Source organism: Rasamsonia emersonii (genome assembly GCF_000968595.1).
Source record: "Rasamsonia emersonii CBS 393.64 chromosome Unknown ctg1118621759679, whole genome shotgun sequence".
NCBI classification, from domain to species: domain Eukaryota; kingdom Fungi; phylum Ascomycota; class Eurotiomycetes; order Eurotiales; family Trichocomaceae; genus Rasamsonia; species Rasamsonia emersonii.
This window is the reverse complement of record NW_013563337.1, coordinates 24,076-51,308: the sequence shown is the minus strand read 5'-3', so window position 1 is coordinate 51,308 and position 27,233 is coordinate 24,076. Positions and strand designations below refer to the sequence as shown.

Sequence of the window (27,233 nt, the reverse complement as noted above, 5' to 3'; positions counted from 1 at the left end):
GATGAATTCTACCACTAGACCAATGATGCGTGTTTGCTTGGCTGGTTGTTGGTGGAGCATTGGATCGTGTGACTTATATCCATTTGTCACTAGTAAGTACTTTTTTTCGACTTTGTGGATACTGGATAGGGGAGTCACGTGTGCGGGGAGCCGAGCTTTTCCGGATAGGGTATCGTAATTATCATCCACGAGATGATTGGATGGTGGTCTGTGCGTGAACCCGTCTGGACTCCATACGGAGTAATTGGGGCGCGTCAACGCGTCTCGGTCGGCGCAGGAGGGTCAGGAATTCATTGAATAATTAGATCTGAAAGAAACATCACTCATATGCGAGGAAATTTGTTTTTGACTTGGATATTCAATCTTGATAACGAGTCCAAACGCCCTGCTGGTTGGGCTGTGACAAGAAAGAAATATGCCACTTGTGCGCAAACGTCGTGCGGTATGTTTTTCTTTCTCATGAAGCTATAAGCTATGGCAAATCGCTGATTAGATCACCACTCCAGCCAGAGCCGCAAGTAGAGATTGCCGATCCAGCCTCTTCTGCTGCTGCGTCTGAATCCGATGATGTTGTTCCAGCGAACCGTCGCCGGCGTATGGATAGTGAAGAAGAAGAAGAAGAGGAAGAAGAGAACGATGATGAATCAGCCGCGTCATCCGACGGGGAAACGCGCACGCCCAGCAATATCGACATGATGGTGAAGAAGTTGGTGCGGCTGGCCCTGGCGAGCGAGTACTCGCGATTGCCCATCCGAAGGACGGATATCAGCGCCAAAGTTCTCGGCGAGCAGGGCTCGCGGCAGTTCAAGACCGTCTTTGACCAGGCGCAGAGGGTGTTGCGGAGTCGGTTTGGGATGCAGATGGTGGAATTGCCCGGGAAGGAGAAGGTGACAATCAGTCAGAGGAGAGGTGAGTTTCGAACCAGCAGTTCCAAATAGCTTCGTTTTTGGCAGTCGGCTAATTCTCGATATATATAGCCGCCCAACGCGTCGAGAAACCGTCCACTACCTCCAATAAATCCTGGATATTGACCAGCACCCTTCCTGCGCCCTACCGAAGTCCGGAGATATTACCCCCAACCAAGGCACCGTCCTCCTTCAGCGACAGCACCTACACAGCGATATACACATTCCTGATTTCGGTCATAACCCTCTCCGGCGGCTCGATCGCGGAGCAGAAGCTGGAGCGATACCTGAAACGCACCAACATCGACATGTACACGCCTATTGACCGGACGGACCGTCTGATACAGCGTCTCTGCAAGGATGGGTATCTCGTCCGGAACCGGGAGACGGACGGCGGGGAGGAAGTGATCGAATATATGGTCGGGCCGAGGGGGAAGATCGAGGTGGGCGAGAGCGGCGTGGCCGGGCTGGTCAGGGAGGTATACGGACGTCCCGACCCGACGACGACCGGCGAAGCCCGCAACGGTACCCAAGAGAACGAAGAGGAAGATGAATTCGAAAGGAGACTAGAAAGGAGTCTGGCAGCCAGTCGGCGAGAGAGGGCTCGAGGAGCTGATACTGGGGATGAGCCGCCGGACGAGGGGAGGGCGAATAGGCGAAGTCAGCTCAATCGACGAAATACGAGGGGTCGCGCGGCACGGGACGATGAAGATTACGATGAATGATGTTGTCCTACTCTTATACTATCGCTGATGTACTGTACTGTAATTATCTAATGATGTATGTACATACATAAACCATACACTAGTGATCTAATCACGCGGATGATTTTATAACTCCAACGCCATTCCTGTGTTAATTTTACATTCGAGCGAGTGATTTATCAATCCAGATGCAGCAAGATCTTGTTAGGGACTCGACAATATATATACATTGAGTAGTGGCATATGGGCCTTGCGCGAGTTGTTGACCTGCACGCTTTCTGCCACAGCCATTGCTACTATCCAGCTAAATACCAGCCCATCCTCTGGGCATTTGGGAGAAAGAAAGAAGCAAAACAAAAAAGAACAAAAACCACATCCCAGAAGTCCCATCCGTGGACGCCCTTACAACAGTCCCTCCTGGACTGCCTCTTCAGTGGCAATGATGTTTGTTGTGGACTCCTTTCTTCTGCGCGGCCCCTGCCTTCATCGTCCTCTTTGACCACCTGATTCATTCTTTTGCCTTTAGATTTTAGCTTGTTTTGCAGCCTGTTTTTTTTTTGGCTTCCTTTGTCTAGTTTAGTGCCTTAAGAATGCTTTGCCTCCTTAATAGTAAGAGGATCACTAAAGTCCAAGTATAACAATGCATAGTCTAGTATCTTTTTTTTTACCTTTATCTTTATATCCTTAGTGTCCTTACTTTCCTCTTCAGCTTTTACCTTTCCCTTAGGGTCTCTAGGCAGCTTTCTGCTTTAGGTAGATGCGCCAAAGTCCCCAAAAACACAATTGTAGCCCAGCTTTTGCAAAACTGCTGACAATGTGTAGGAGAAATGCTGTCTGGGCCGAGCGGCCCTGGCGATTGACGTCACGGTTCTTCTTCGTAAACACCTGCATTTGTGAGCGCAAGACGGGATGGATGATCTGTTACTGGGTGAGCTGGTAGCAGTGGTAGCGACTGGGAGGAGTGGTACTTACTAGCTCTCCAACGAGCGGCCAGATGATGAATTTGCCCTGCTGGTGGTGCTGACAGTCGCATATCGCCTTCTGACTAGGTATTTCCAGTTAGTTATTACCATGCAAGGAAAAACTCATTACCAACTAGGACATTCAGTAAACGGCGGTTCCAACCCTCGACAAGTCAGTCTCTCAATTCAATCTGACACCGTCGAACCCGCTCGCGGTATCTTTTTTTTTTCTTCATGGAGTACGTTGTACTTTGCCATCCTTTGTCGTCCAGTAACCCCGCTGAAAGTTGGGCTTGATCCTCAAGGACCTGTTGTTTTTTTCACGATGCTCCACGGAGGAACGGAGCCAAAACTGGATGGATTTTCCAGTCGCGGGGAAAGTCCAGCTGGTAGGCCAAGCGGCCGACAGGACGCACGATCGTGAATGGCCCAGTGTATTGGTTGTTGTACTTTTGGGAGAGAAGAGAAGCTATGGAGTATCCGCGATGAAGTCGAAGGAGGACCCTTTCCCTTTCTTGAAGTAAATGGCCTTGTGCTTGGCGCTGTATCTGTGTTTTGTGTAAATGGCTGCTATCTTGAGTGCTTTGTGTGCATTGTTATAAGTGGTGAACTGCTGTACGTCTGGAGGATCAGTGGTGAGACTGAGTGTGAGTGTATCTTTTAACTTGATGCTGTATATTAACTGATGAGGCAAATGTTCTGTAGCAGCATTGGGGGACGAGTTTAGGATAAACTGGAGGTGTGGCAACGTCAAATGCCAATCTGTTGTATCATTAAGAGATGCTATGGCATAGCGAAGAAAGATTTCAATGGTCTCATTCGTTCTTTTGGACTGGCCATCTGTTTGTGGATGATACGCGGTACTATAAAGGAGGTGGACACTGAGACGACAGAATATTTGCTTCCAGAAGTCTCCGAGGAATTTCGGATCGCGATTGGAGATGACAAATACGGGGAGACCCCAATCTCCTAGGAAAAGACGTTCGAGTAGGGCGTCAGCCCACTGCTCGGCTGTCTCGTTCACCAAGCTGGACTAGTAATTAATACCAAGTATTGATCGCAGATAAGAGGGCTAAGTTTTCAAAGTCCCTTTGAGTTGTAGAAGCGGCAGGTCGAACTTCCGGTCTCATCGTATACATGTGTAGCATGAGAAGATCTTTTCTCGGGGCGATGAGTGCAGTACTGCAAAGAAAAAAGAAAAATCAAAGGCACGACTGAGTGCTGCCATGGGTGCGCCATGCCAAGGCTGTATCGATTTCAGAATCAGGATTCCTGTCTCGTATGGTGAAGTTGTACAGTGCATACTTCGTACGGGACGTGAGAAATGTGAGAGATGTAAGAGTGTGGTTTTCTTACATCCGAACCAGGAAATGAAAGGGCGTATGTACAATTCGTGGTTTTCGTAATCTTGGAGTCTTATCGACTAGTCGTATGCCACAGCTCCAATGTTGCACTGTCATTCATTCATGGGCGGAATTCGTTCGTAAAACAAAAATCCACCGATTGTCTCGACAAGGTCTTTGCGACCAAGTCGATGGTTCGAACAACTCAACTGCCTCCGCCACAGGTCGTTGGCTGCCTTTTCTTTCAGCCAGCTCGTCTTCTGCATGTTCAAGATCATCATCGGTCACTGCATTATGACGATCATCAATGGCGTTGCTGGTGGCTGCTTTCTGCTCTTACCAGTGATGAAGGCTCGACGGCGGTGTTGGGGCCCAAGTGACTGTGGTCCTTCAAATAACAGGCCAGCAATGTCCTTTTATAAGACGCAAGAACTGCTCAATCCTGGCAATACACGTAGGGGTGGAGACTACCTTGGTTGAATTCGCTGTCCAGTCCTAATCCATTCATTCATCAAAAGGACCACGTCGATATCAACCGAAGGAAACGAAGTCTATGGAACGGAATTCTGATCGAAGATGACATCCAGAAATCGTGGGTTGGCCAGCGGACTGTTCATGGCAAACATGTGCGCAGTGGGCAATTCGCAGCTCTTTGAGGTTGGCTAACGGAGACATTGTAGTTGGAATATCCCAGTGACAACACACGTTCGAAAATATTATTCGACGTGATACGCCGCCACAGGTTTGCGAGATATAGATCTGATACCGTAGAGGACGTGGGCATGCATCATGCAAACAAAGTACATGTACTCTCAGCTGAGGTTGAAGTCGCGATGACAAAAGGTGGTGGCCTTTGTACCGTAACACATCATGCACCAACGCCATCATGTACAGTACAAAACATCTCCGCATCAGCGACTGCATCGCCGCTATGGATAACTTGGTTTGGTTTTGCTCTCTGTATTTAGAGCTTGTGCGACTCCTCAAAGTATCTCGTGCCCAGACATCGAATGTCCTCTCCCGAACGGCGAGATATTGATCACTTAAGTAGTTTGGTGAATTGTGCAGTTGCACCCTCCACTGCATTAAGTCGTGATTCCAGCGCTGCAACACGGCCGACAAGTGTAGATTTCTGTTTCACAAGATTTATCCCGGCCGGAGTCGTTCCCGAAGATCTGTCCATCTCCGTCGACCTCGAGACTTGCTGAAGACATGGCATCCGTCAGTCGCTTCTTAGCCCATTTGCTTGATGTATTCAGAACAGTACTCTTCAACTTTCTCGACAACTAATAGTTCCCGGTCTTGTGTGCGCAGGGAATCCCCAAGGGAATTCCTGGAGGTCTTTCTTCCTCAATACGAAGCGCGTCAGGGTCTGAATTCAAACCGTAATCCCCTTGACGCCAGAAACCCTTGCTGGATACGGTCATTATCGTCTTGAACGCAGAAACGGTCGGCCAAATATGGCAGGCACACTCTTAGCCTGGAGTTCAGCGTTCGAACAATCTCTGGAGCTGCCCATTTGATATGACGCAGCAACTTCCACTTAACGACAAACTTCCAATTCTTGATGGCCGCTAAATCGCTAGTAGGCCTATAAACAACAGATCGGATTTGCGTTTAACTGGGTTGTCTGGAAAAAAAACCACGAAATCGGAAGGGGTAAAAAAACTTCGGGAGGAAAAACTCCTCGGTTCCTTCCTCAGTCAACAACTGTTCCTGGATTGGCCGCTCTATCGCCGACTGTGAAGCCTTCTTGCTCGTTGAAGGATTTACAATAATGCTGTATGCTGTAAGTGTGATGCCAGCACGTTTGAACTCAACATAGAGAACAATATCCTGTGTTGTGTTCCAAGGTTGTTGAATTTGTCGGTATGGTATTCTCAGAAAGATTCTTCTTTTGCCCGGCAAGGTGATTCGTAATCAGTCACTCACAGAAGATTATCAATCCATGAAATATAAATATAAAATATATAAAGCCCATCTCTATTTATAAGAAGAAGATGATGATGATGACCGTTGATGTGCTCAGAGTAGGTTAAAGAAGAAAAAAAAAGGCCAGCCGGACGGGGAAGGATGGGGAGTACTATATCTTCTCCTCCTCCAGGAGTCCAGCCGTGCAAGTGAATAATTAATAAATCAGCAAGTGAGACAAGTCACTAATCAACAAGCCAGAAGAATAAGTGAATGCAATGATTCCAGGAGAAATTAACTATTTAAATTGCTTTTGAGCCCCGGGTCTATGCAGGTATGATTTATTCATTCACATGTTGGGCAGTGGAAGATGAAAAGGATAAGAGTAAGGGGTTTGAATATGTATGTATTCACTTGTTTCTGGTAGGCAGGTTCTATGAAAAAAAAAGAATACTTCTAAAATTGCTGGATTAACCGAGACATTTTGTCGAAGTATCTGTGGATGAGTGCAGAAAGGAATGGAAGGACGGATGGAGTAGAGAAGTCGGATCGAAGTTAGCTAGCTGCTCGATCGCGGTCAGCGACTACACAACTCTCTGCAAATGCTATGTAGTCTAGTCCAGTTCTGATTGAATTATCTTTATTTAATATCGACCCGCTAATCGACAATGACAATGACAATGACAAATCTACCGCTTGATGCGACCAACATGCTCAACAAGATATCAGAATGGAATGCAGAAAAACAAGAAGGGAAGAAAAAGAAAAGGTCAACAGCATAGACATGCGCTTGCTTGCTCGAAGCAGCAAATTAAACAAATGAATCCTGAAAGATGGAAACGAACGAAAGGACAAGACCCGGATGCATCGATGTGAAAAAAAAACGAAGACAATTTACCTGACGCAACGAAACAAAATGAAGGATGAAGGGTAGACAGAATTACAACGGACGAAAAGAAAAATGTAACAAGCGAAAGGAAGAAAAAAAGAATATGTACAGTACAATAATGTCTGATTGGAAAGACGACCTAGTAAGGAGGTCGCCCAATCCCACCAGCGAGGCCCCTCCGGTCGCTTACTCTTCTCTCCGCGTGACCGGTCGTCTCTGCTGGCTTGCCTGTGCCGGTACTATCACCGCCAGGAGCACGCGGTACGATATCATCCAGCAGCTTTTCAATCTCAAACCGCTGACTGATCCTTGTGTCTCCGGTATTCCCTTGGTTAGGGACAGTTCGGCGGCCATAATCGACAGACGAACCACCTTTCTTGAAACCTGAACCTCCAAGGCTAGTGCTGGAGCGGCTCTTACGCGCGGCCAACGTTCTATTTTGTTGTGGCGTAGACGGACTGTCTGTCTTGCCCTTGACGGAGCCGGCCTTTCGAGGCCCTGGTGCCGTCACAGGACGATCAGACACAGGACGAGACAAACTGGTGGTCGAGTCGGAAGGAAATCCACCGGGAATGGACAGTCCAGGAGGCAATGGCGGAACCGGCGGGATGCCATCCGGGTCGTCTTTGGTCGGCGAGGCAGACTCTTCGTGAGCCTCATTCGAGAGATGAACCATAGAAGCCCTAGGAGTCTCGGAGCCATCTCGACTACTTCTGCCAACGGATTCTTTGAGGGATTGTGGTCTGCTCGAGGCGTTCTCTGGGCCAAAATCGGACGCCCAGGTCCCACTGACCATGCTCTCACTGCTCGAACTCGCGTCGCTGCCAGCTGTAGCAGCATCTAAACGGCCCCTTAGCGGGCTGGATCGCCGCACATTGGTATTCTCAGCCACCGTGAGCATCCGCTTCAAGTCATTCACCCGGAGGGTTGAATCTCTACTGGAGCTCGTAAGAGGTGTATGAGAACCTTCAGGTAGACTGGTATGGCGATAGCCGTATGGGCTCCCATAGCTCCCGAATCCCTGGGAACCGGAGAGGTGATGTTCGTGACGATGGGCGGTAACTGGCGAACCTGCACCGTTCGGAGAGCCGTTTCCATTGAGCTGGCCATAGTTTCGCTTCACCGAAGTGCCGTTTCTTGATCCACTCAATGACGACGTCTTCGCACTCTGGCTCTCCAAGGCTGCCAGGCAGGCTTCCTTAGACCAGGCCGAGCGCATCTGCTCTCCGATCTCTGCTGGCAAGGTTACTTGCTGCGATTGCTTTGCAGTCGAAGCAGTAACATGACCTTTTCCGGTACCGAGAACACTCGATGATCGTCCGGGAGAACTAGGGGGGGTGGTCTGTGGACCAGTTATCACAGACACCGTATAGGCGTTCTCAATTTGACGGACAAGTTCCTCCTTAGCGGTAAAGGGATTAAGGGTCCCCTGGAGCTCAGCCCTCTGGTTTCCATTTCCCGTTTCAGGGGTCAAAACGATCTGGTTCAAGGGGAGTGGCGGAAGTTGTATCTTCTCGAGCCAGAGGCCAGCCTTCTTTCTTCTCGATGTTTCTGCATGAATCGCGCTGCCGACTTTAGACGTCTCAAAGTCAAATTTCTCACTTAGTGCGGCGAAATAACCATAGACCAGACTACCAATATTGACTTGAGCAGCAGGGGCTCGTAGTGATTCGTCTGTAGCCAGGTCGTCCTGCAACCTCAGAATCATAGGCACTCCAAACCGTGCGGCGTTGACACCGAGATACTCGACCAGGTTGACCAGGATCAGGTGGATGAGAAGGATGTCGGACTCCACTGTCGGAGACTCGATTGCGATATCATAGAGTGCCAGGTGCAACCACTGTAGAAAGTTCGACGATGCTACTGTGGACGTCTTCTCTATGGGGGTGCTGGGTGTCGAGACGTGCCGCTTTGCCGATTTCTCCGACAGCGACAACGATCTGGATATCTTTCTCGACGGAGTGTCCTTGACCCTGAGATCGCTCTTGGTCGTCTCAAGCTGCAGGCAAGAAAGGAAGGCGTCTGCATACGCGTGACGCACTCGGCGGTCTGGATCGCGCAGCAGCCACTGTGTCCCTTCCCAAACTTGAATATCGACTTTGTTTCGCGATTCAACGCCGGCCCCAGCTGTGGCTTTCCTCAGGTTCGCAACCACCAGAATGTTCTTGATCGCTTTCAAAGCAGCGATTCTTGCGGCTTCCGAATAGAAGAACGAATCGGTATGCCGTTCGCCCGTAGAATTTGTCGCGGAGGCGGGCTCTCCCGATAAAGTCCTCACCACCGCATCTGTGGACACATCAGATGTCAAAGGTCTGATCCGTCTGAGGATCGCCCTAATCATGTCTGCAATTTGATCTGCGTAGTATATGTGCGTTGCAAGATCACCAATACACTGTTGAAGCAGCGTAACCAATTTTTCTCGGGTAGCAGACGGGAGACCTTGATCTGCGGCACGCGGCTTTTCGTTACCTTCCGCCGCAGCATCAGCATCTGCGCCAGTCTCCTTCGGTTTCTCAGTAAGTTCTGTAGAGCTAGGCTGAGCCGGCGATTGAAGCAGGCGCAGTATATGTTGCACCAATCCAACCAGCACATCGATGACGCTGAGACCAATCATATTTATAGGAGATTTGAGCAGCGAGTCGATTAAGGATGCCAAGGTAATATGTTGATGGAGCCTGTCTTCCTCGACAGGGGTTTCAAGTAGATGTTCTAAGGCTGTGAACAGAACAATGAATCGATCCTGAACGGGACACCATTTGGCGATGAGCTCCATCAAGGAGGTCGCCCAGTGGCCGCTCTCTTGCTTCTCAGCGCTGCGGATCTGATTTCTGCCCACGATAAACTGCAGCACAAGGCCTGCGGCGGTCCGAATCTGAGCCCGGTTGCTCCCTACGACAAAGATGCGCTCCAGGCATCTCAAGGCCAGGAGGCGGACTTCCAGCTCTGCAGCCTTATCCGCATCAGCCGCGGAACCAGCAGCCTCGGCGACGTTGCCCTCCACAGTATCTACGGTCTGGACCGTCACGGTGCTGGTCCGGCGTCGTCGAATGTGTTCCCGCTCGGCCTTCTCCGTGCTCTCGGCCTTCATCTGCAAAGATACCAGGACGTCTTCATCACCAGCATAGAGATTCTCGAGGATGACTGGCACGACAATGCTGAGCTGCTTGCCGCCGTCCGTGCCCAGCGCCTCGGAACTAACGACACTCCGGATTGCCTTGAGGCCCGCATCCCTCCATCGCAGGGCCGTGGGAGGGCTCAAGTTTCTGGACGGCACGCCCGATGTTGGAGAAGCGAAGGTGGCATATGTCTGAATGATGTTTTGATACTGACTAGCATATTGTTGTTCTGCGGCCAGCACAGCCAGATCCTGATTGCTGCAAAAGGTTTCAAAAGTCGAGATACTCTCTTCGACCATGGAGATGTCATTGGAGCGGAGGACCGTCTCGATCACGGCCAGGACTGAGTGCGCATAGAGGGGCAAGTCGCGTGGCAGCTTCTCGATGAGCGCCGTGAGTATTTTGAGCGTCACCTGGACATTTCTGCGAGTACACCAGACGAGGTCAGCCACAACACGACTGTAAACCCAGACGAAGTATGTGCAGCACCACCAACGGCACAACTCACCCAAGCCTGCCTCTCCAGACGTCCCTGGCAGCCCTCTTCACCAAAAACGCTCCGACCTTCTGCAGCTTGCTGCGACGCGTGCTGGCATAGTATAAAAGATAGGAGAGTTCACTGGAATTCGGCTTGACATCCTGCACGCCCTTCTGGAAGCGCGGGTAGCATTTCAGGATGAGGGCCTGGTGCTTGGGTCGGCATGACTGGCGAACGGAATTCATTGGAGCGGCGAGATGAGCACCGCACCACGCACTCGGTGTTGTCGAAACGTTGGAAGGAGAGGGTGTCGCGAAACGCCTTGAGACGTCTAGGGCGTCGTACGCGGAATGACAAGGATCGAATTGAAACGAGCGGACCTCAAGAGCGTCCTTGAGGCAGGGTGAGTGATTCAGCAGGCAGTTGGGAGCGACCGGTGGGAAGGGGGGAAAGGAGCGAGGCAGTGTATGCGGTCAGTCGTAGCCGTTGTTGGGTGTTGCGAACAGACTAGCGGGGCTGCATCTGCAGAGCACATTCATCGTCAGACCAAGGTTGAGGGGGGAGACCAGTCCATCCGCGATGCAGAGCAAGGGACGCGGCCTGGTCGACAGCGTCGAGAGAATAGGGAAGTTGACAGTGGAGGGCGGCGGAGCGCGTACGGAGAGCGTCAGGGTCGCCAGCTTAACTAACGTAACTAACGACGGATTCCGCCCGCTTGGGATCTGTTAGCCCGGCACTGGCACCGTCCGTGGCCGGTGATTGGCAGGAAGAGGATGGGATACTCGCGTGCCAGAGCAGATAAGAGGATAATTATACAGCGTTGAAAGATGGGGATTTCTCTCAAGAAAGTGGAAGGGCGCATCCAGGGGGCAGAAGCAGACCATTGCAGGCTGAGCGAGTCTGAAATAAGGACTCGACGATGACTAAAGGCCAGGCGCCCAGTAGTACATTTTATGCAGCTGCTCAGTACTCCATACGGAGAATTGTGTCTCACGTGTCTCCAGATGACTGCCTAGGCAATTTTAATGTCCATGCATTTCCGTTCTTGGACAGCAGCGCTGCCGCGATACGTTTACGCAAACCCATAAAAAGAGCAACAGAGCAAAATAACAACCCCCGCTTGAAACTTGTCACACCTGCGTTTCGCAGAGCTGGAAAATTCTAAAATTATTGGCAGGATGTAAAAAGAAAAGACATCTCCGCACTGGTTGTCAAGATTATCAGTCGAGCGAGAGTCACGAAAGAAGAACACCAACTCGATATCGTGATCTAGATCGTTCAGGCTGCCAATGCTGATCTGACAGAAGCTTTTACTTGGATAAAATCGGAATTAGAATGTAGTCGACAAGTAACGGCAGTCTCTGAAACCAAGCTCCAGGACATATTTCGTGGTGGCTCCGAATTGGGCATGTCTGCTGTTATAGGCATCGATGATATATGCAAAAGCTAGAAAGGATGTCCCGAAGAGAATTTCGGAAGACAGAAAGATGGTCAGGTGACAGCATTCGAGCATAGACTCTGACTGTATCCTTGAAGCATCAGGACTGCCCAATCTATATCTTATTTGAGTTGCTATTTGAAAGCCGGAAGAAAAGTCGAATTCCAGTTCAAGTTTCTTTCCATTCCCACATCAGGAAATAATAAATCCAGCGTGCATCTCACTCTTGAGTTCAGTTCGATAACACAGAAGACAATCGAAACATGTGGAGACAATTCAAAAAGGCAATTTTTGTCCTTTGATCAAATCAACCTGTAGATAGAAGTGCTATCAAGTACATACGAAGCAAGTCTTGCCCGGGCATTCGACATCATTTTTTTGACACGGAAACAGCACTCGTCATTGATGGGAACAAGTATATGAGAGGGCTGTGAGGTAGTATAAGTGATACAGTAAGATACAGTAAGTTGATAGAAGATAATAAACTCTACCTACTGAATCCTCGTTCGTTGAGTCTGATAGACTGACTGCTAACATCAAGGTATATCAAGGTATATAGAAGTAAATTATACTATAATCAGTTATCGGCCAAGTCATTTGAATTAAATGAAACGGGTCACTGTGGCTCTGTGTGCAGTGATATTGCTTCTTCCCACTAAGTCTTCTTGATTAGAAATCTTCATCTCTCAGTACTTTACATATAATATTACTATTTTTTTTAAAAAAAAATCTTTATGTTCCTCTCCAGGGCAGGTGTCCTCGCCAACCAACCAGCTTGGTTATGCTCATTGCCAGCCATGTTTTTTTTTTCTGATTGTAATGGAAGAATTAGAAAATCCATCCATCTCAGTGGCTTAATATGAAGCTCTCAGTCGTTAATTTCGAGAAGAGAAGTTTGTAGGAGTCAACAACAGCAGCAGCTTCGCAGATTCTTTTTTTTTTCATCCCTTTGACGACGAAGCATTTACTGCCTCTATTGGAATATTATAGTACGCAATTTCGGCAGATACTATTCCATAGTTATACTGACTGTATAATATGTACTGTACTGTACATACTTGAAGGATACAGAAATTGATATGTTCATCCGCACAGAGAATGGTGCGTCTCGATTTGGACCTGTTGCTAAGGTAAGAGAGACTATCCATCCATCTAACAAAGTCATATATATATTTGTAAACAGAATAAATACCTTTGCATTATATATATTTGGCCATATCTCAGGGACTATAATTAATTCAGTCACTGCTTTGCGCAGTGGCAGACTGACTGACTGTATATCTGCTCTTTTTGTCCTTCGTCGATTATATATCAGCTCCTTCCTTCTCTCTTATTTAAAATAAAGCTTGCAGTCTATACTGTGAAGGTCTCCTTCCTCGGATCTTCTAACGTGTTTCTTACAAAATGAAGTCTTGGTATTAACTAACAATGATAAGCCTTGGCCCTTCGAGCTGCTTCTTTTGCCCTTCTAGATCATTATTCTGAGTTTACTTCTCTCTCTTCGTCTACATCTCAACCATTGAGCAAAATCTCTGACTTCCTAGATATATATTAAAGCCCATAGAATGCAATGCAAAGTGCCTTCTTTTGACTTCTTAAGAAGCTGCAGTGCCTTGGCGTTAGAGTTGGATGTTTAGACTCAACTGAGAAGTGCCACGCTCACTGTGGCATAGGCTATCTTATCACAATGAGCCAGAATGGGAATTCATTGATCTGGAGCTACCTACCTCCTGGGAGTCCTAGGAGTCTGACCGTGTAGTCTGGCATTAAGATCGTTGAAAGGACTTATCAATGTTACAATACCGATTTCAGTAGAGGAGTTAGCAGCATGTACTACTACTGTGCTGAGTTTTCTACATCCAAGCAGCTGGGACGTACCTGCAGCAATCTGCCATAGAGGAGAAGATCCTATTATATTCAGCATCACTGTGACAGCACAGTCAAAGAAGAACATCTTGATTAGTTGTCCAAATACAAGAAGCTAAAGTTGGGGAAAGCAAAAGAAGAAAAGGCCATGTTACCCTTGTATAGACAGTTATACCTTACTACTACTCCTACTTATATAGAAATATCTGTTGAATCCCTTTTTTTTCCTTCTAGAAAAAATTTTTTTTCATGCCTGAACCTCCTTTGAAAACCTTGATATTAATCTTCTACTCCTTATGAAAGGTAGCATCTAGAATTGGAAAAGTATGCTCACTATCTGCGCTGCTTGCGGAAAGTCTCATATCAGCGTCATAAAGACACAGTATCTATCTTTTGAACCTTTCGTCGGGCTTTGGGCATAAATATGGGCTCAGACTAGAATAGTTTTTTCCTGCCGTCATCTTCATTAGATCATTAGATAATAGTCACAATTCGATTGCTGTCTTCTTTGATGATCTCTTCTCTATATATAGCGCTGACGGGAGACTCTTCTAAATTGAAATCAACTCCAAGATATGTAATATGTAATAGATTGCCAACCAGAATGGGCTACAAAAGAAAAAATATAGGTTAAATAGTGCACCCCTATCTGGATGATAGCCGGCTGAGGTTGACATGTATATGGCTGTAATTGAAACTCTATTGTTGTTAAACAGATCCCGAAACATATAATAAGATCAGAGAGGAGAATTTAGCCATTGTCATTCATATATGATTTTGGCCAACATCAGCCTCGTAAAGATACCTGTCCACTAAATATATTCTCCTGTGCAGAAAATATACGATATCTCAAGAGGACGATCTCACAAGGGGTGAGGCGATCTCCCTATTTCAGCACTGCTACTGGTCTAATTAAGGACTATTTCCATTTTGCATAGAGCATTTCTTTCATTTAATAAATAAAGAAATAGCTCCTCGATAACAGAGTCGGAATAGCTCTTTTCCACTAAACCAGTCCAATCAATCTCTCCCGGAGTAATATTAGTTCTGAAGAGGAAGTGCTCTCTTTCGGACCTTGGCGCTGCGCTATCACCCATAGAATATGTTGCATATAGAGTTAGTTCCAAGGTTCAATTAAGTGGAGAAAAGAGAATGGAGCTTGACACTGATCTTTACTCTAGGCATATGTCCTATGATGCTGAGACTAATGTCCAACAATTTGTCCTTTTATCAAAGTGTGAAGTAGTACTATGTGTTGTTTTGTTAGTTCGGCTACTACAGTCGAAAATGATAAATTGTGTGGACTACAGGTTATAGAAACGTAATTTAATTTAATAGTTAGTTAAATTTCCTATTTGCTGGGAGGAGTATGCCTGTGAAGGAATTATGCTATGAGTTCTTAAGCAAAAAGGGACAAACACAAATGGCAGACATGATTCGAGTCATTTTTACCGAGCTCCTATCATGGCCATGATCCCAGCATGAGAGCCTGCAATAGTCTACCGTAGTTGGCCACTGATTGGCCTGTGAAATGAGTCATAGATTTAAGGAAGTAATTGAACATACCCAGTGAAAGTACATACATAAATTATACCTTTCAATAAAGGAACTGGATGAAGGGAGAGAAACTTGGTTATACAGTAAGGCTATTAATCGATGGCAAGACAGGAATGAAGGTCTTAGGAAATCCCCTGCATGCTAACTTGGAGTAAATATCCATGTGCTTAACTAAATTTCGAGCTGACGCAGCTCAAGTCCAGTCTTTGTCCACAGATTAACAAAGGGGCCGTGGAAAGACGTGGCCACGAAATGGCCCTGAATCCTTTTTTAGACTTCTCTCAAGCTGTCAACATGGTATGGTTCTAGACCATAGCTCAAACCGACGTAACGATCATGGCCTCCTCGGTCCGCTTCGGACCGCTGCAGGGTGCTGCTAGCCCATGTACAGCAAACGCTGTGATAAAGCACTCCTACTAACGCGTAGGTAGATATAAATAAAACGTGTATTCGATTTCGGACCGAACATGGCCAGGGGTTACGCCGTTACGGAGTACCCTGCGGCTGCAGATTACCTAGGTAGGCTAGCCAGCTGCCAGCGCGTCAGGCAGATCTGTGGGTCTGCCGGTACGGGTACTGACTAAGCAAAGCTGACCAATCACGATTCCTGGTAAGCGACACCGCCGGAAAAACCCACCTGTCGACGATTACATAATGACGCAGGGTCCTGAAGAATAAGTTTGGCGGACACGTGACTGGGGCGCCAAGACTGCATCCTCGCACTTAAGGTATCCTACGGGCACGACGACAGCAGACATCCAACTACCCCAATACATGCTGACAGCTGAAGAACACTTCTATTCTATACGCTATCATCTCTTGTCAATTGCGAGACAGATCGACTGTGGTACTTCAGCTAGTTATGTCCCGTCAGAAATAAGACCTTCAAGGCTAGACAGCCTTCACGCAAGGTTGTACTCCTTGATCAGCTTCTCTGCGCACGTGGCTCCGGTCACGTACGCCACGGCCTGGACGTGACAGCTTGCCAAGACCGGAACGACACTCATGTCAGCCACGCGGAGACCCTCAATGCCCATCAGCCGGAAGTTGTTGTCAACGGCGGCATCAGCATCCCCGGGCTTGCCCATCTTGACTGTGCCCGTCATGTGCCAACTGGAGGACATGTTCTGCCTCCAGTATTCCAGAAGGTCTTCATCGGAATCAGACTTGGGTGCAACCATCTCCGCCACGTTGTCCTTGGTGTAGGCGTCGTGCTTCGCAATCCGGAATGCATCGCGCAGAGACTCAATGGCTGCACGGCGATCGAACGGGTGTGTCAAGAATTTGGGATCAAAGCGGAGAGGCACATTGGGGTCAGACGACTGCAATGTGACTTCTCCCCGGCTCTGAGCATTGTACAGGAAGACAAGCAGACATGAATAGCTGAGAGCGTCCTTGGGGAAATTCGGGATAAACCAGTGAACAGGGAAATGGGTCAGGATCTCATAATGAGGTACGGTTTCTTGCAACAGATAATTCTTCTCCTCGGCCGGGAGCTCTTGGAACTCCTTGGATGCAACGAGCCGGTCCAGCTTGAACCAGCCAACACCCAACTCACAGGCAAACTTGGCCCACGGTCCGGTCCCTTCCCGCTTCCACTGTTCGAGAGCGTCATCCATCGCTTTCTGATCGCCAAAGAAGGCAGCACGGTCGGTGCTGTTGTCTTTCCGGGTGTAAACCAGCGGAATGAAACTGTGATCGCGAAGACCCTTGCCAATGGCGGGAACGTTGTGCACGACGGGGATGTTGTATTTCTCCAGCTGCTCTGCAGGTCCAATGCCAGAATGCATGAGGATCCTCGGCGCGTCGAGAGCTCCTGCTGACAAAATGACCTCTTTGGAAGCGAAATCTACAAACGAGCGGTTAGTGAAAAATCACAACTGGTATGGAACTGCTCGACTGACATTTCTTGCCGTTCGATTCCACGCCTACGGCCTTCTTGCCTTCCAAGATCACTCGCTGCACAGGTGCGTCGGTGACAATGGTCAGATTTTCCGGCGGAGATGCCAACAGGTCTCCTGCCGTGGAGCGGACACCCTTGTAAGCAGAGTTAATCAACACGGACATGCCAATTGGGTTACCGGAGTTGTGGTCTGGGTTCAAAGGAAATCCAGCCTGTTCAAAGACATCAAGCAATGGCGGCAGGTCTCTTTCCCACTCCGCGGCGAACCCGACATGGAGGGGGCCGGAGCTGCCGTGGTCGGAAGCTTTTGGGGCAGCGTATTTCTTGTCGACGCCGGGCGGGATGTCACCGTGGAAGGTCTCCAGGCTCTTATACCGGGCCTGGATGTGTTCCCACCGGTAGTCGTCGTCACCCACAATCCTCGCCCACTCCTCATAGTCGTCTCGGGCGCCGACGCTGTAGACGCCAAAGTTGATAGCACTGGAACCTCCAATGCCTTTTCCGCGCGAGTAGTCGATCTCGCGGTTGTTGAGATTCTCCTGGGCGGTTGTCTTGTAGCCGAAATTCATGGGTTTGTTCTGGAAGGTCAACCACCGTTGCCCGTCGACGCGGAGGTTGCGGTCATCATTCTTGCCTCCGGCCTCAAGGAGGAGCACCTTGGGACTCTTTGGAGTGCGCGCAAGGCCGGAGGCAATAACACTACCAGCCGGTCCACCTATATAGAGTCAGCATCGATCCATGGATCAACCGGGACAGCCGCGTATAGACTCACTTCCGACGACAATGAAATCAAAAGTCGATGCCATGATGTTGGTATGCTTTCTCAAATGCTTTGGTTATATACGACGATCAATGAATGGAAAGCGACAGATGTGTAGCAGGGGGGAAGAACAAGTCTGCAGGCAAGGCCAATCAGCCGGGTAGATGTACCCGCAGCGACAGGGGTATGCACCATCGTGGCTGATGGTCTGAGATGTGTGCAGAAGATGATCTCAACGTGGAATATGCAGGACAATGCCACGCAATTCCCCAATTGGTGTCGCATTTCCGTTTTCCCCAATTGACATACTTCCGTATATGGCAAAAAATCGTCGACGGCAGATCCACCTGCCGATATCATGTACAGACTAAGGCGTTAGCCGCATGATAGTGTTGCCTTAACTCGATTATCCTACTCCATCTGTTTCACGCTCGACACGATGTTAAAGGCAGTGGTCAGCACTACGCGTTGCTCGCTGAATCGTGACTGGGCCAACATAACTCACCGCTCCTGCATGCTGCTGCTACTCCAGCGTATGCAGGGGATTTTCCAGACAACGTGTGCACCCTATCTCCCCTAGCTTCACGATAGCGTGCCCAGACCGCCAGCACTTGAAGCATTGAACGCTCCCATCACTGCTCCATAAACTCCACAAACGATGTACTCCGTACGACGATGGAGGTAGTGATCCAGTGGATGTGACAGACAATTCGGGAGATGAATTAACCAGAGTTGTGGAGCATAAGCATGCTGGTTCCTATTAGAGTCTCCAAGTTAGCTAACCGTTTGACAGGATGTTCCCCCGGAATACCTCCACACGGAATCCCGAAAACACGAGGTTGGGAGATCGACAGTCTCAGATAGGAACCAGACCCTTTTTTTTACTCTTGTGTCGCGAGGTGTTTGGCTGGTTTAGACATCAATCTGATATGATCATCATCGCCAACCGTCGAACTCTTCCCGATGCTCGCATAGTGGCTTCAACGTCCTAGTTAAAACTCAGGCCGCCCAAAATTCAAACCAGAGTGCAACGGTTTTGCCCATAAATCTGGGGCTTGGTCCAGGCCGGCAAGTGTCGCGGTTTTGCTTCCCGCCCGGCCGTGGTCCACATTTGTCCCATAGACCCATCCATCCAGGATGGACGGAGCAGTCGTAGGGTCTTTTCTCGGATATCTTGATTGCCGAGGTCCCTGGCTCACTAGGAGCCAGGGACCTGGGCCAGATTAACGAGGTTGGCGACAGGACGTGCCTCGTATATTACGGAGTACATTAAGGTTGGAAGACACATGAAGACATACTTAACTGGGCTAAGCCCACCTTCTAGGCATAGGGGTGGTGCTATAGTCTCAGACCAGCATGCACTAAGAAGAATACGGAGGATCATAGTATAAAACAAACAATGGTAGAAGGACACAACGCTGGAACCCATTCTTCGCCGTTAGACGTCCCCTTAGATGTCCCCTTCCCGGCCGTCAGCGCCTCCAACTCTTCCGTGAATTCCCGTTTTGTGAGAGGCCTCTTCGAAAATGGCCGAGGCGGATGTTGAATCGTTTACCCTTATGTCGCTGGGCCTTGTCATCATTCTCATCCGGATCTATGTGCGCTGGACGCAGGTCGGCCCTGCCAACTTCCAGCTCGATGATTACTTGATGCCGCTGGCCGGGGTAAGTCCAGCCTTCGTGAGCTTTTCCACCAGCACGAGAGAGACTAAGCCGTGATCTTATTAGATGGTGTTTACAGGAGAAACGGTGGCCGCGTATCTCGTCGGGGCCAAGTTCAACGGCCTGACGAACAGCTACATGACCCCCGAGCAACGGGCGGCGCTGAGCCCGGACTCGAAGGAATATTACGATCGTGTCTGGGGCTCCAAAATCCAGGTTATAGGCTGGTCCTTGTACGCCTGCATTCTGTGGTTGATCAAATTCTGTGTCGCCATCTTCTATTCCCGGTTGACGTACGTGGTCTTGTGTCGATGAACCGAACGGCAATGCTGATCAATGATCTCTAGGACTGGGCTGCTTCATTTCGAGACACGCGTTCGCATCTCATATGTCTTACTGGGTGTGACGTACATTGCAGTCGCACTCTCCATTCTACTCGGGTGCCAGCCCATGAGGAAATACTGGCAGATTAATCCCGATCCTGGAAGTGAGTTCCCTAGAGATCCCATGAAATGCCTCTATACTGACCGTACATCTAGATCTGTGTCAACCGACGATTTCGAAGCTTTACGTTCTGATTGTCGTGATACCAAATGTCCTCACCGATCTCTATCTGCTTTCCATTCCTTTACCGGTACGCTCGTCCTTCCCTTTCGCCTGGAACCAAACTCCCCTAACCGCTTTCTGCAATAATAGCTCCTGTGGAAGGTTAATATCTCTCTGCGGAGAAAGATCACTCTGATGGCCCTCTTCAGCGGGGCTGCTTTCGTGATCATGGCCGGGATTATTCGTGCCGTGGTTATCCTCAAAGTAAGCATGCCAGTTCTTAGGCGTCGATGCTCTTGATTTAACTAACAACTGCTTTTTTTTTACCCTTTTAGTCCGGCCCAGACGGCGCAGTCGCCGGAAGTCAGTGGGCTTGTCGCGAAACATTCGTCTCCATTGTCGTTTCCAACCTGCCCATCATCCAGCCTCTCATTCGAAAGGGCGCCGTGAAGATTGGGCTCAGCGCCCTGTTCAGCTCGTACGTCCGGACCTCACAAAAGAACCCTCTCTCGAGCAAAGAACACCAGAGCGGCCACGAACTGCGGAAGAGGAACCCGCACCCGCTGTCCATCCCCAAGGGCACCGCCTGGGGCAGCGACGAGCACATCCTGGAGCAGGGCGAGAACAATGGCCAGCCGGAGCCTTCCAAGGAAATCACCGTCATCCAGGAGACGGTCATCGAGAGCGAACCGTGGCCCACGGAGCACCCCGGTTCTTCGGCGGGAGCCCAGAGGGATCACTGGGAACGGACTTCTGACGAGCGTGATAATGCAGCCCGCAATTACCAGATCTCTGTCTCGGCAGGATCACATCCTCGCTAATTAGATAGATGGATAGATAGATGCTGAATTGGAGTTGTACATGGACATACGTCTATCTACCTATCTATATGCACAACATGTATCTTTCATGATACTGATACTGGTTTTCTGTCCTTATACCCATAATTGATATTCATGTATGTACTACTGGTGAAACCGTAATTTTTCGTTTTCTTTTTCTTTTTCTGTTCTTCTTTTTTTTTTCTTTTTTTTTTGGTTTCTGCTCACGCCTCGGTATATCTGACACCTGCAAAGGCAATGTCATGTCGAAATCCCATCTTCTTGTTTATATAAGTGAGCCAGCATTTTTTTACCCACCACTATGTGTATAGATTTATGTAATAGAATAGAATAGAATAAGAATAAAAATAAAATAAAATAAAGCTGAAGAAAACAGGCTACGAAGAATATCTCTAGAAAAAAAGTACAATCATCTAGTACGTACTATTTTAACAAGTCTGCTATTAATACTACATATTGGCATATCTTTGTGCTTCAATGTATGTCTCACGTGTCTCGAGATGACTGTCTAGGTATATGCGTTTTGACGATCAGAGGTGCAGCCCTCAGCACCAACTGAGTCAATTCAAAGTTCTTCCACTCCAGAGCCAGAAATCCGCGCGCAATAAATCTGATCATTATTGCATCCCAGGGGCTCGCGAACAGCACTAAGATTGCCGAGTCCGACAGTTTATTGGTCTCGTGCGGAGATGTTGGAGACTGACGCGTGCCGTTCGATTCGAAGCATTCCAAAACTGCAGTTCATCTCCTGAGGGACAGAGTATTGTTAAGTGAAGCTCGAGGCGGGACCCGATAGGATGATATCCCGCGCTGCTCAGTCCATTGCATATCCAGTGTCAACGCAGACGCGGACAGACGCAGCCTGCAACGTCTGACTCATGTCCTCTGTCTCATGACTTGATGCCATGCCATTCCCTCCTTAGCTGCTTTCTCCACGCTGTGTCTCTGCCGCAGTTGCTCCTGCAGCCTCTGCATCTCCCACACCCAGCAAGCGCTCGATGACCTGAGGCCGAATAATGTCCCGGCGAAACGTCTCCTCCTGCAGCAGTCGTAGCGCGCGCAAGGTAGCACCGGGATGCGTCAGGAACTGCGCGTATTCCGGCGTCTTCCAGTAGGAATAGAGATATCTGAGGTAGGCCGCAAACGCCTGCGCGTCGCGAGAGGGCGATACGGTTCCTTGGCCGTCTTCGTTGTTCTCATTGTCGGTGGCAGAGGTGCCGAGTAGATTGGGGAAGTTCATCGCCAGATACGACAGGTAGTAGGGGTTTGCGAGGGACAGGACGAATTCGAGTTCGAGAGTGAAGCGGGGATTCGACAACGTCGGCGGAGGTGGCTGCTGCGGATGCTCGTCCATGGCGAGTTAGACTAGACAGATCACTCGAAAGAGCGGAGAGCAGAGTTGCGGGAATAAAATCGCGATTTTGGTGGGATCAGGACAGGATCAAGAGCTGTCCGTAGACGTTCCAAGGTTGGTTGAACATTCCCGCCGCAGCGGATACAGCGTTAGCAGCCACACACGTGCCTCAGCGCAGCAAGAACACACGATCCAGAACAGAACAACTCTGCTGTTGAAAGCAACTATTTCTTGGTCCTCATATTCATTGATCTAGCTAGATTGTCAATTGTTTGAAACCCATTGAAAGGCTTCCTACTCAAAGAACAGTGAAGACGGGCGGATTACTATGATGCGGCTAAGCGACGCAAGCCAGAACTGTCCTACTGTTCTTTGAAATCATAGCGGATTTCGTTGTCATCGAGTTCCCCGTACTAAACTTCCGCTAAGTATTTGTTCTCATCTTCCTAAACTTGCATCATAAAGTCGAGTACTGCAATGGCGATGTACAACTTGTCCCGCTGATCCTAGTACAATTAACTAGGCTTGATCCCGGCTCGACACTGAGATTGGGAATGACGTCAACGATTTAAAGATTGCTACCTACTATCACGAGCTTCGAAGGGAATGCAGCGATATTGGGAGTCATTGGAACTCTTTGTGAGATGGAAGGAGTCGTCAAGTGATCTGTCAACCTGCATGCGCAGGCACCTGTCAGCTGTACGGATTACTAAGAGGATCGTCATGACAGTGCTTAAAAAATGCTTGGTCTAGACTGAGGCTGTGGTGATCATCAACAGGTAGGTTTTGATCAAAAAAAAAAGGAATCGATCAGGCGATGATGGGGCTGGTCTTCTGGAAGGGCGTTTCAGAAGGCGCAGGAGAAACTCCCTGCGTCGACATGAAACGAACTGCAAGCGCAACGAACAGCGCGTTGCACATACCAGGCCCAGCCACATTGGCCAGACGCGTGGCGACTGGCGAGGACAGAGTGCAGCACTAAAAACTTCAGATCTTAGTTGCGATAAATATTGCCCAATACAGGCCCAGGGTCGCTGTCTGGCTCTTAGCAAGCGGGGTGGCGTGCAGTCAGAAATCAGAATTGCGAATGAATGCCCCGCTGCCAGGAGAATCAAGTACCGCGCACAAAGGAACAAAGAACCAACTGACTGGCGTTTCCTGGCTAAGAGGGGCGCACAGGAATGGGGCTTCCGGGAGGCTGTCCCACGAGGCTCTGGAATGTGGCGCTCGAGCAGAGCGCGATAACACTGGGATGATCATGATCTGATTGCGGCACAGGACTGGAAAAAAGGAAAAGGACATGTGGACTTAAGAAGACATTTGTTCTTTCCGTCGAGTTCTCCTGGAGCAGACGCGTGACCAGCTGAGTCTTGGGACGGGTGGCCTCAACGCGACCCCTGAAGGCGACTAAACTCTGGAGCAGCTCGAGGATAGCCGGGACGGGGCCATCGCCGAACCTTGTCTCCAGCGACTTGCCCTCGACTGCGCAGCCAGGGGATCCCGAGGCTATCTGACCCCTCTTGCCACCGTCCAGGAGATCGCAGAAGACAGCACAGCGCCTCCAGAACTGCCGATTCCCAGGGGCACGCTGCAGGGCACCTCCCTGCCCGAGGACGCATCGTAAGGACTCGTGGATTAATTGATTAATTGCCTGCCTGGGGCAGCTAGACACCGTGCGCTTCCCCACTGGGAAGCCGCCGTTGCCATCCCTGGGCCGCCGTTCCTCGCCCATCATTCGGGCGTGGAGTAACTAGCCGGCCGCTGCCCCGTGCCAACCGCCAGTGCTGGCCTCTCTCTCCGTCCTCCGTATCCTGCACCACCGTCACTCTTCTCCTTTCTTCCTGCGCTGTTCTCCTGCTCTTCTCTCCCATCGCTGTCCTCGCATCGCTATTCCATCGCTTCGTGTGCTGTCCGTCCTCGACGGATTCCTCCGTGCAACCCTGCGGATCCACCGTATCGATTGGCGCTTCAAGTCCTGCTGCATACCTGGCAACCGCGCGGCGATCCTCTCTCGCACCCACCTATTCTTTTTCGTCCAACACTCAGGAAACAACAGGGGGCCTACAGATATTTGATTCTCGTCCCTGCCACGCAATAATAAATCCTGCTGATTATCCACGTTTGACGACGAACCCCGATCCCGCCGCTGTGGTGAAACCTCCCGGCGCCAGAACCATCGCTGTTTCAAAGAGTTCCCACCTTTCGAGCCTGTAATATTGCTTTGACCGTCGCCTGCCATAGAGATCCTCAGGACTTGCTATCGACATCCACCGTGTCGTCACTGCTTAGCCTGCAGTCCTTTAGTCTTGCCGCCCGTGATTCGAACACGAGCGCGTGCCGCGACCCGTTGCCAGTGACTGCGACAGTCCTAACCTCTGCCCGGGAATGATCCCAGCGAGTGACTGAATCGCTCGTCCAAATTGAGTCCCAGCTGGATTTCACCCGGCTCCGCCGCCCATCTGCTTATCAGAGTTGACGCAATTCACCAAGTCCCAAACCACCCATACCCGCCCATCATGTCGCTCGCCCCGCTGTCTGCGCCAGGTTGGTGACCCTTTGTTTCGCATTCAATTCACTGCTCCCAGTCACCGGTGGTTGTCAAGGCCTCCCGCCCCTGACCGCTCCCTGACTCTGGCTTTCTCTTCGCAACCGACGGATCGGTTACGAATCCCGACAACTTTCCCTCTTTATGTCATCTCTCCGACTCTAGATCCTGAAGCAAAGGTTACTGACCCGGTTTGGCCTGCAATTTTGTAGAGCGCAAACAATCTCCCCATCTCAACCTGGGCTCCAATAATCCCTTTCGAAATCGTGCCCTCTCTTCGACCAGCAGCACCTCTCCTGCTTCCCCGGGGCCCAACAGTCGTCCGGAGAGACCACGGTCTACGAATCCCTTCTTAGACGAGACAGAGATGCAGTCCGCACAGGAAGGAGCAGGGAGCAACCACAATTTTGTCGGCAACGCTGCCGAGCTTTTCGTAAGTCGACGACTTTCTTATCTATCGATACTAGGGAAGCGATGGTTAATATCGTTTTGTCTTCCAGGAGAACCTCTCGCTTGATTCCTCAAAACCCAAAGAGCGCAGGCCAGCCCCTCCCCGTCCGGACAAGCCACAGCCGCGGTCTCGCTCCCGAGAACGATCGGACACGCGGGAAAAGGACCCGTTCGACATTTTCGCAGACCCTCCGGATACGAAGCGCCGCTCCCCGTCCAGACCTCGGGATGGACGTCCTCGCCCCCGTCGAAACTCGGAATCGTCGATCATGGAGAAGCCAAAATATCTCGATCCGGAAGAAGAGAAACGACGACGGGAGAGAAAACACCGCGACCGAGAGGGCCGGCACCGCGATGGAAAGCATCGTTCATCACGACGATCCCCTAACTACAAGCTCGACGTGATCGATAAGCTGGATGTCACCAGCATCTATGGCACTGGCTGTAAGTCTGCCGGTCGATTTCCTTCCCTTCAGCGCTAACATGCTCTCTGCCAGTGTTCCATCACGACGGTCCCTTCGACGCGTGCAATCCCCACCGTAATCGCAAAGGTTCCCGAAGGGCACCAATGGATGCGTTTCCGAAAGATTCCAAGAACATGGCGCTGGGCGGCATCGGGCCTAATAACTCGGAGATGGATCTGGCCCTGTTTCACGGTCAAACATCCGAAGGCTACTTGGATTACTCGTCAAGTGGGACGAAGAAAGATGCAGTGCCTTTTGACCCAACCACGCGAATTGAGCCCATTCATGGTGCGGAGAGTATGGGTCTCGGCACCAGTACGTTCCTGGAGGGCACGCCGGCGAGCCGCGCCGCCATCGAGCGACGTCAGAGCGAGAATGAAGCGGAGATGGCGCAGAACGGTGGGCTGCAACGCAAGAAGAGTCTGGCGCAGAAGATCCGGGGCATCAACCGGTCTGCGTCTGCCCGAGTGACATCCCCGGAACCAGTCCGGACCAGTGCCGCAAGCTCTGGACCGACTAGCAGCAGCTCCTACAAGAACAATGACAAGAACCCCTTCTTCCAGGACTACGATGAGGAGTACGATAAGAAGGGGGCCAAGATCGAAGAGGCCGGACGCAGCCGGGCTTCCAGCAGCCCGAAGCGAACGGCTGGATTGGAACGGAGAATCACAGACGACCGACCCAGCGGCTCGGGTGGTGGAGAGGAGAAGAGTAACGGAGGTGGCTTCATCAGCCGGATGAAGAGTATGAGAAAGAGCCGTCCCGAGAGGCGGACTACATCTGATTAAATCTACCTCGAAGCGAGGATCGGTGATGGACATCCGTATGCCCTGCTACACGATCGCACGGCCTGGACTCGCGTATGCCGTGTACTTCGCACTGACCCGATGTGGTTCTTTGTATCTTCTGCTATTCCTGCTATTGTCCTGCCAAGGAATGCTGGGACTTTCGATTTTTTTTTGCTGCACTTTTTCACAGGTTTGGGCAGTATCAGCTGGTTTCTTCTTTTTACTCCCCTCTGGCGCATGGATCTATGGCGACTTCGCTTGATGCGAGAATGGTCGAGCACAAGGCAGATCATTGTTGGAATGGGATTCTGCAAGTCAATGGGCGATGGCATTATTTGTATAAGTTGGTCGTCTTATGACTGATAGGGTTTTCTGATTCCCAGCCAGAAGTTGTAGTTAGTAGTTTGTTTATTTGTATGTGTAGTCGTGCCCAGATTGTTCGTAGGATTTTAATACATTGATTGCACTTTTGTTCGATTCTATGATTTCGAGTATTGAATCAATTTTTCTTTAGACCAGACACACATGTTTTATATGAGGCAGGCAGTAATGGATGCGCACATACGCATCGGGATGTTTCTCCATCCAGCCGCTGCTTTGCTCCCGCTTTACCAAACAACCCCATCTTTCAACTTTAGGACTACATCTATCTACTCCCTATCTAACCCTTCCCTCGAGCATAAACAAGCTCCTACCTACAGAATTGAAATGAGGAGATTCAATTCACATTCGCTAAATAAATAAATCAGGA

General features: G+C 49.8%; 7 protein-coding genes across 7 annotated transcripts; 3 read left to right on the top strand and 4 right to left on the bottom strand.

Moving 5' to 3' along the window:
- Position 1: 1 nt before the first annotated feature.
- Positions 2–1,630, top strand: T310_0488 (uncharacterized protein; the record flags this gene model as incomplete). The annotated part of the gene is made up of 4 exons (XM_013476622.1): positions 2–92; positions 130–169; positions 494–909; positions 978–1,630. 4 exons carry the CDS (start codon positions 2–4, stop codon positions 1,628–1,630), a joined length of 1,200 nt encoding a protein of 399 aa, XP_013332076.1.
- A 1,410-nt stretch (positions 1,631–3,040) lies between these two features.
- T310_0487 (uncharacterized protein) lies at positions 3,041–3,810 on the bottom strand (the record flags this gene model as incomplete). Its single annotated transcript, XM_013476621.1, has 2 exons — positions 3,041–3,604; positions 3,709–3,810. The coding sequence occupies 2 exons, from the start codon at positions 3,808–3,810 to the stop codon at positions 3,041–3,043; spliced, it is 666 nt and encodes a 221-aa protein (XP_013332075.1).
- A 3,043-nt stretch (positions 3,811–6,853) lies between these two features.
- T310_0486 (uncharacterized protein) lies at positions 6,854–10,553 on the bottom strand (the record flags this gene model as incomplete). Its single annotated transcript, XM_013476620.1, has 2 exons — positions 6,854–10,253; positions 10,339–10,553. The coding sequence occupies 2 exons, from the start codon at positions 10,551–10,553 to the stop codon at positions 6,854–6,856; spliced, it is 3,615 nt and encodes a 1,204-aa protein (XP_013332074.1).
- A 5,518-nt stretch (positions 10,554–16,071) lies between these two features.
- On the bottom strand, positions 16,072–17,878 carry T310_0485 (Glucose-methanol-choline (Gmc) oxidoreductase; the record flags this gene model as incomplete). Its single annotated transcript, XM_013476619.1, has 3 exons — positions 16,072–17,018; positions 17,074–17,787; positions 17,845–17,878. The coding sequence occupies 3 exons, from the start codon at positions 17,876–17,878 to the stop codon at positions 16,072–16,074; spliced, it is 1,695 nt and encodes a 564-aa protein (XP_013332073.1).
- Positions 17,879–19,358: 1,480 nt separating this feature from the next.
- Positions 19,359–20,860, top strand: T310_0484 (uncharacterized protein; the record flags this gene model as incomplete). Its single annotated transcript, XM_013476618.1, has 6 exons — positions 19,359–19,496; positions 19,560–19,786; positions 19,841–19,980; positions 20,033–20,127; positions 20,226–20,303; positions 20,375–20,860. The coding sequence occupies 6 exons, from the start codon at positions 19,359–19,361 to the stop codon at positions 20,858–20,860; spliced, it is 1,164 nt and encodes a 387-aa protein (XP_013332072.1).
- A 940-nt stretch (positions 20,861–21,800) lies between these two features.
- Positions 21,801–22,235, bottom strand: T310_0483 (RNA polymerase II mediator complex subunit Soh1; the record flags this gene model as incomplete). The annotated part of the gene is made up of 1 exon (XM_013476617.1): positions 21,801–22,235. The coding sequence occupies one exon, from the start codon at positions 22,233–22,235 to the stop codon at positions 21,801–21,803; it is 435 nt and encodes a 144-aa protein (XP_013332071.1).
- A 2,516-nt stretch (positions 22,236–24,751) lies between these two features.
- T310_0482 (uncharacterized protein) lies at positions 24,752–26,482 on the top strand (the record flags this gene model as incomplete). The annotated part of the gene is made up of 4 exons (XM_013476616.1): positions 24,752–24,779; positions 24,993–25,213; positions 25,281–25,674; positions 25,728–26,482. 4 exons carry the CDS (start codon positions 24,752–24,754, stop codon positions 26,480–26,482), a joined length of 1,398 nt encoding a protein of 465 aa, XP_013332070.1.
- Between the last annotated feature and the right edge of the window lie 751 nt (positions 26,483–27,233).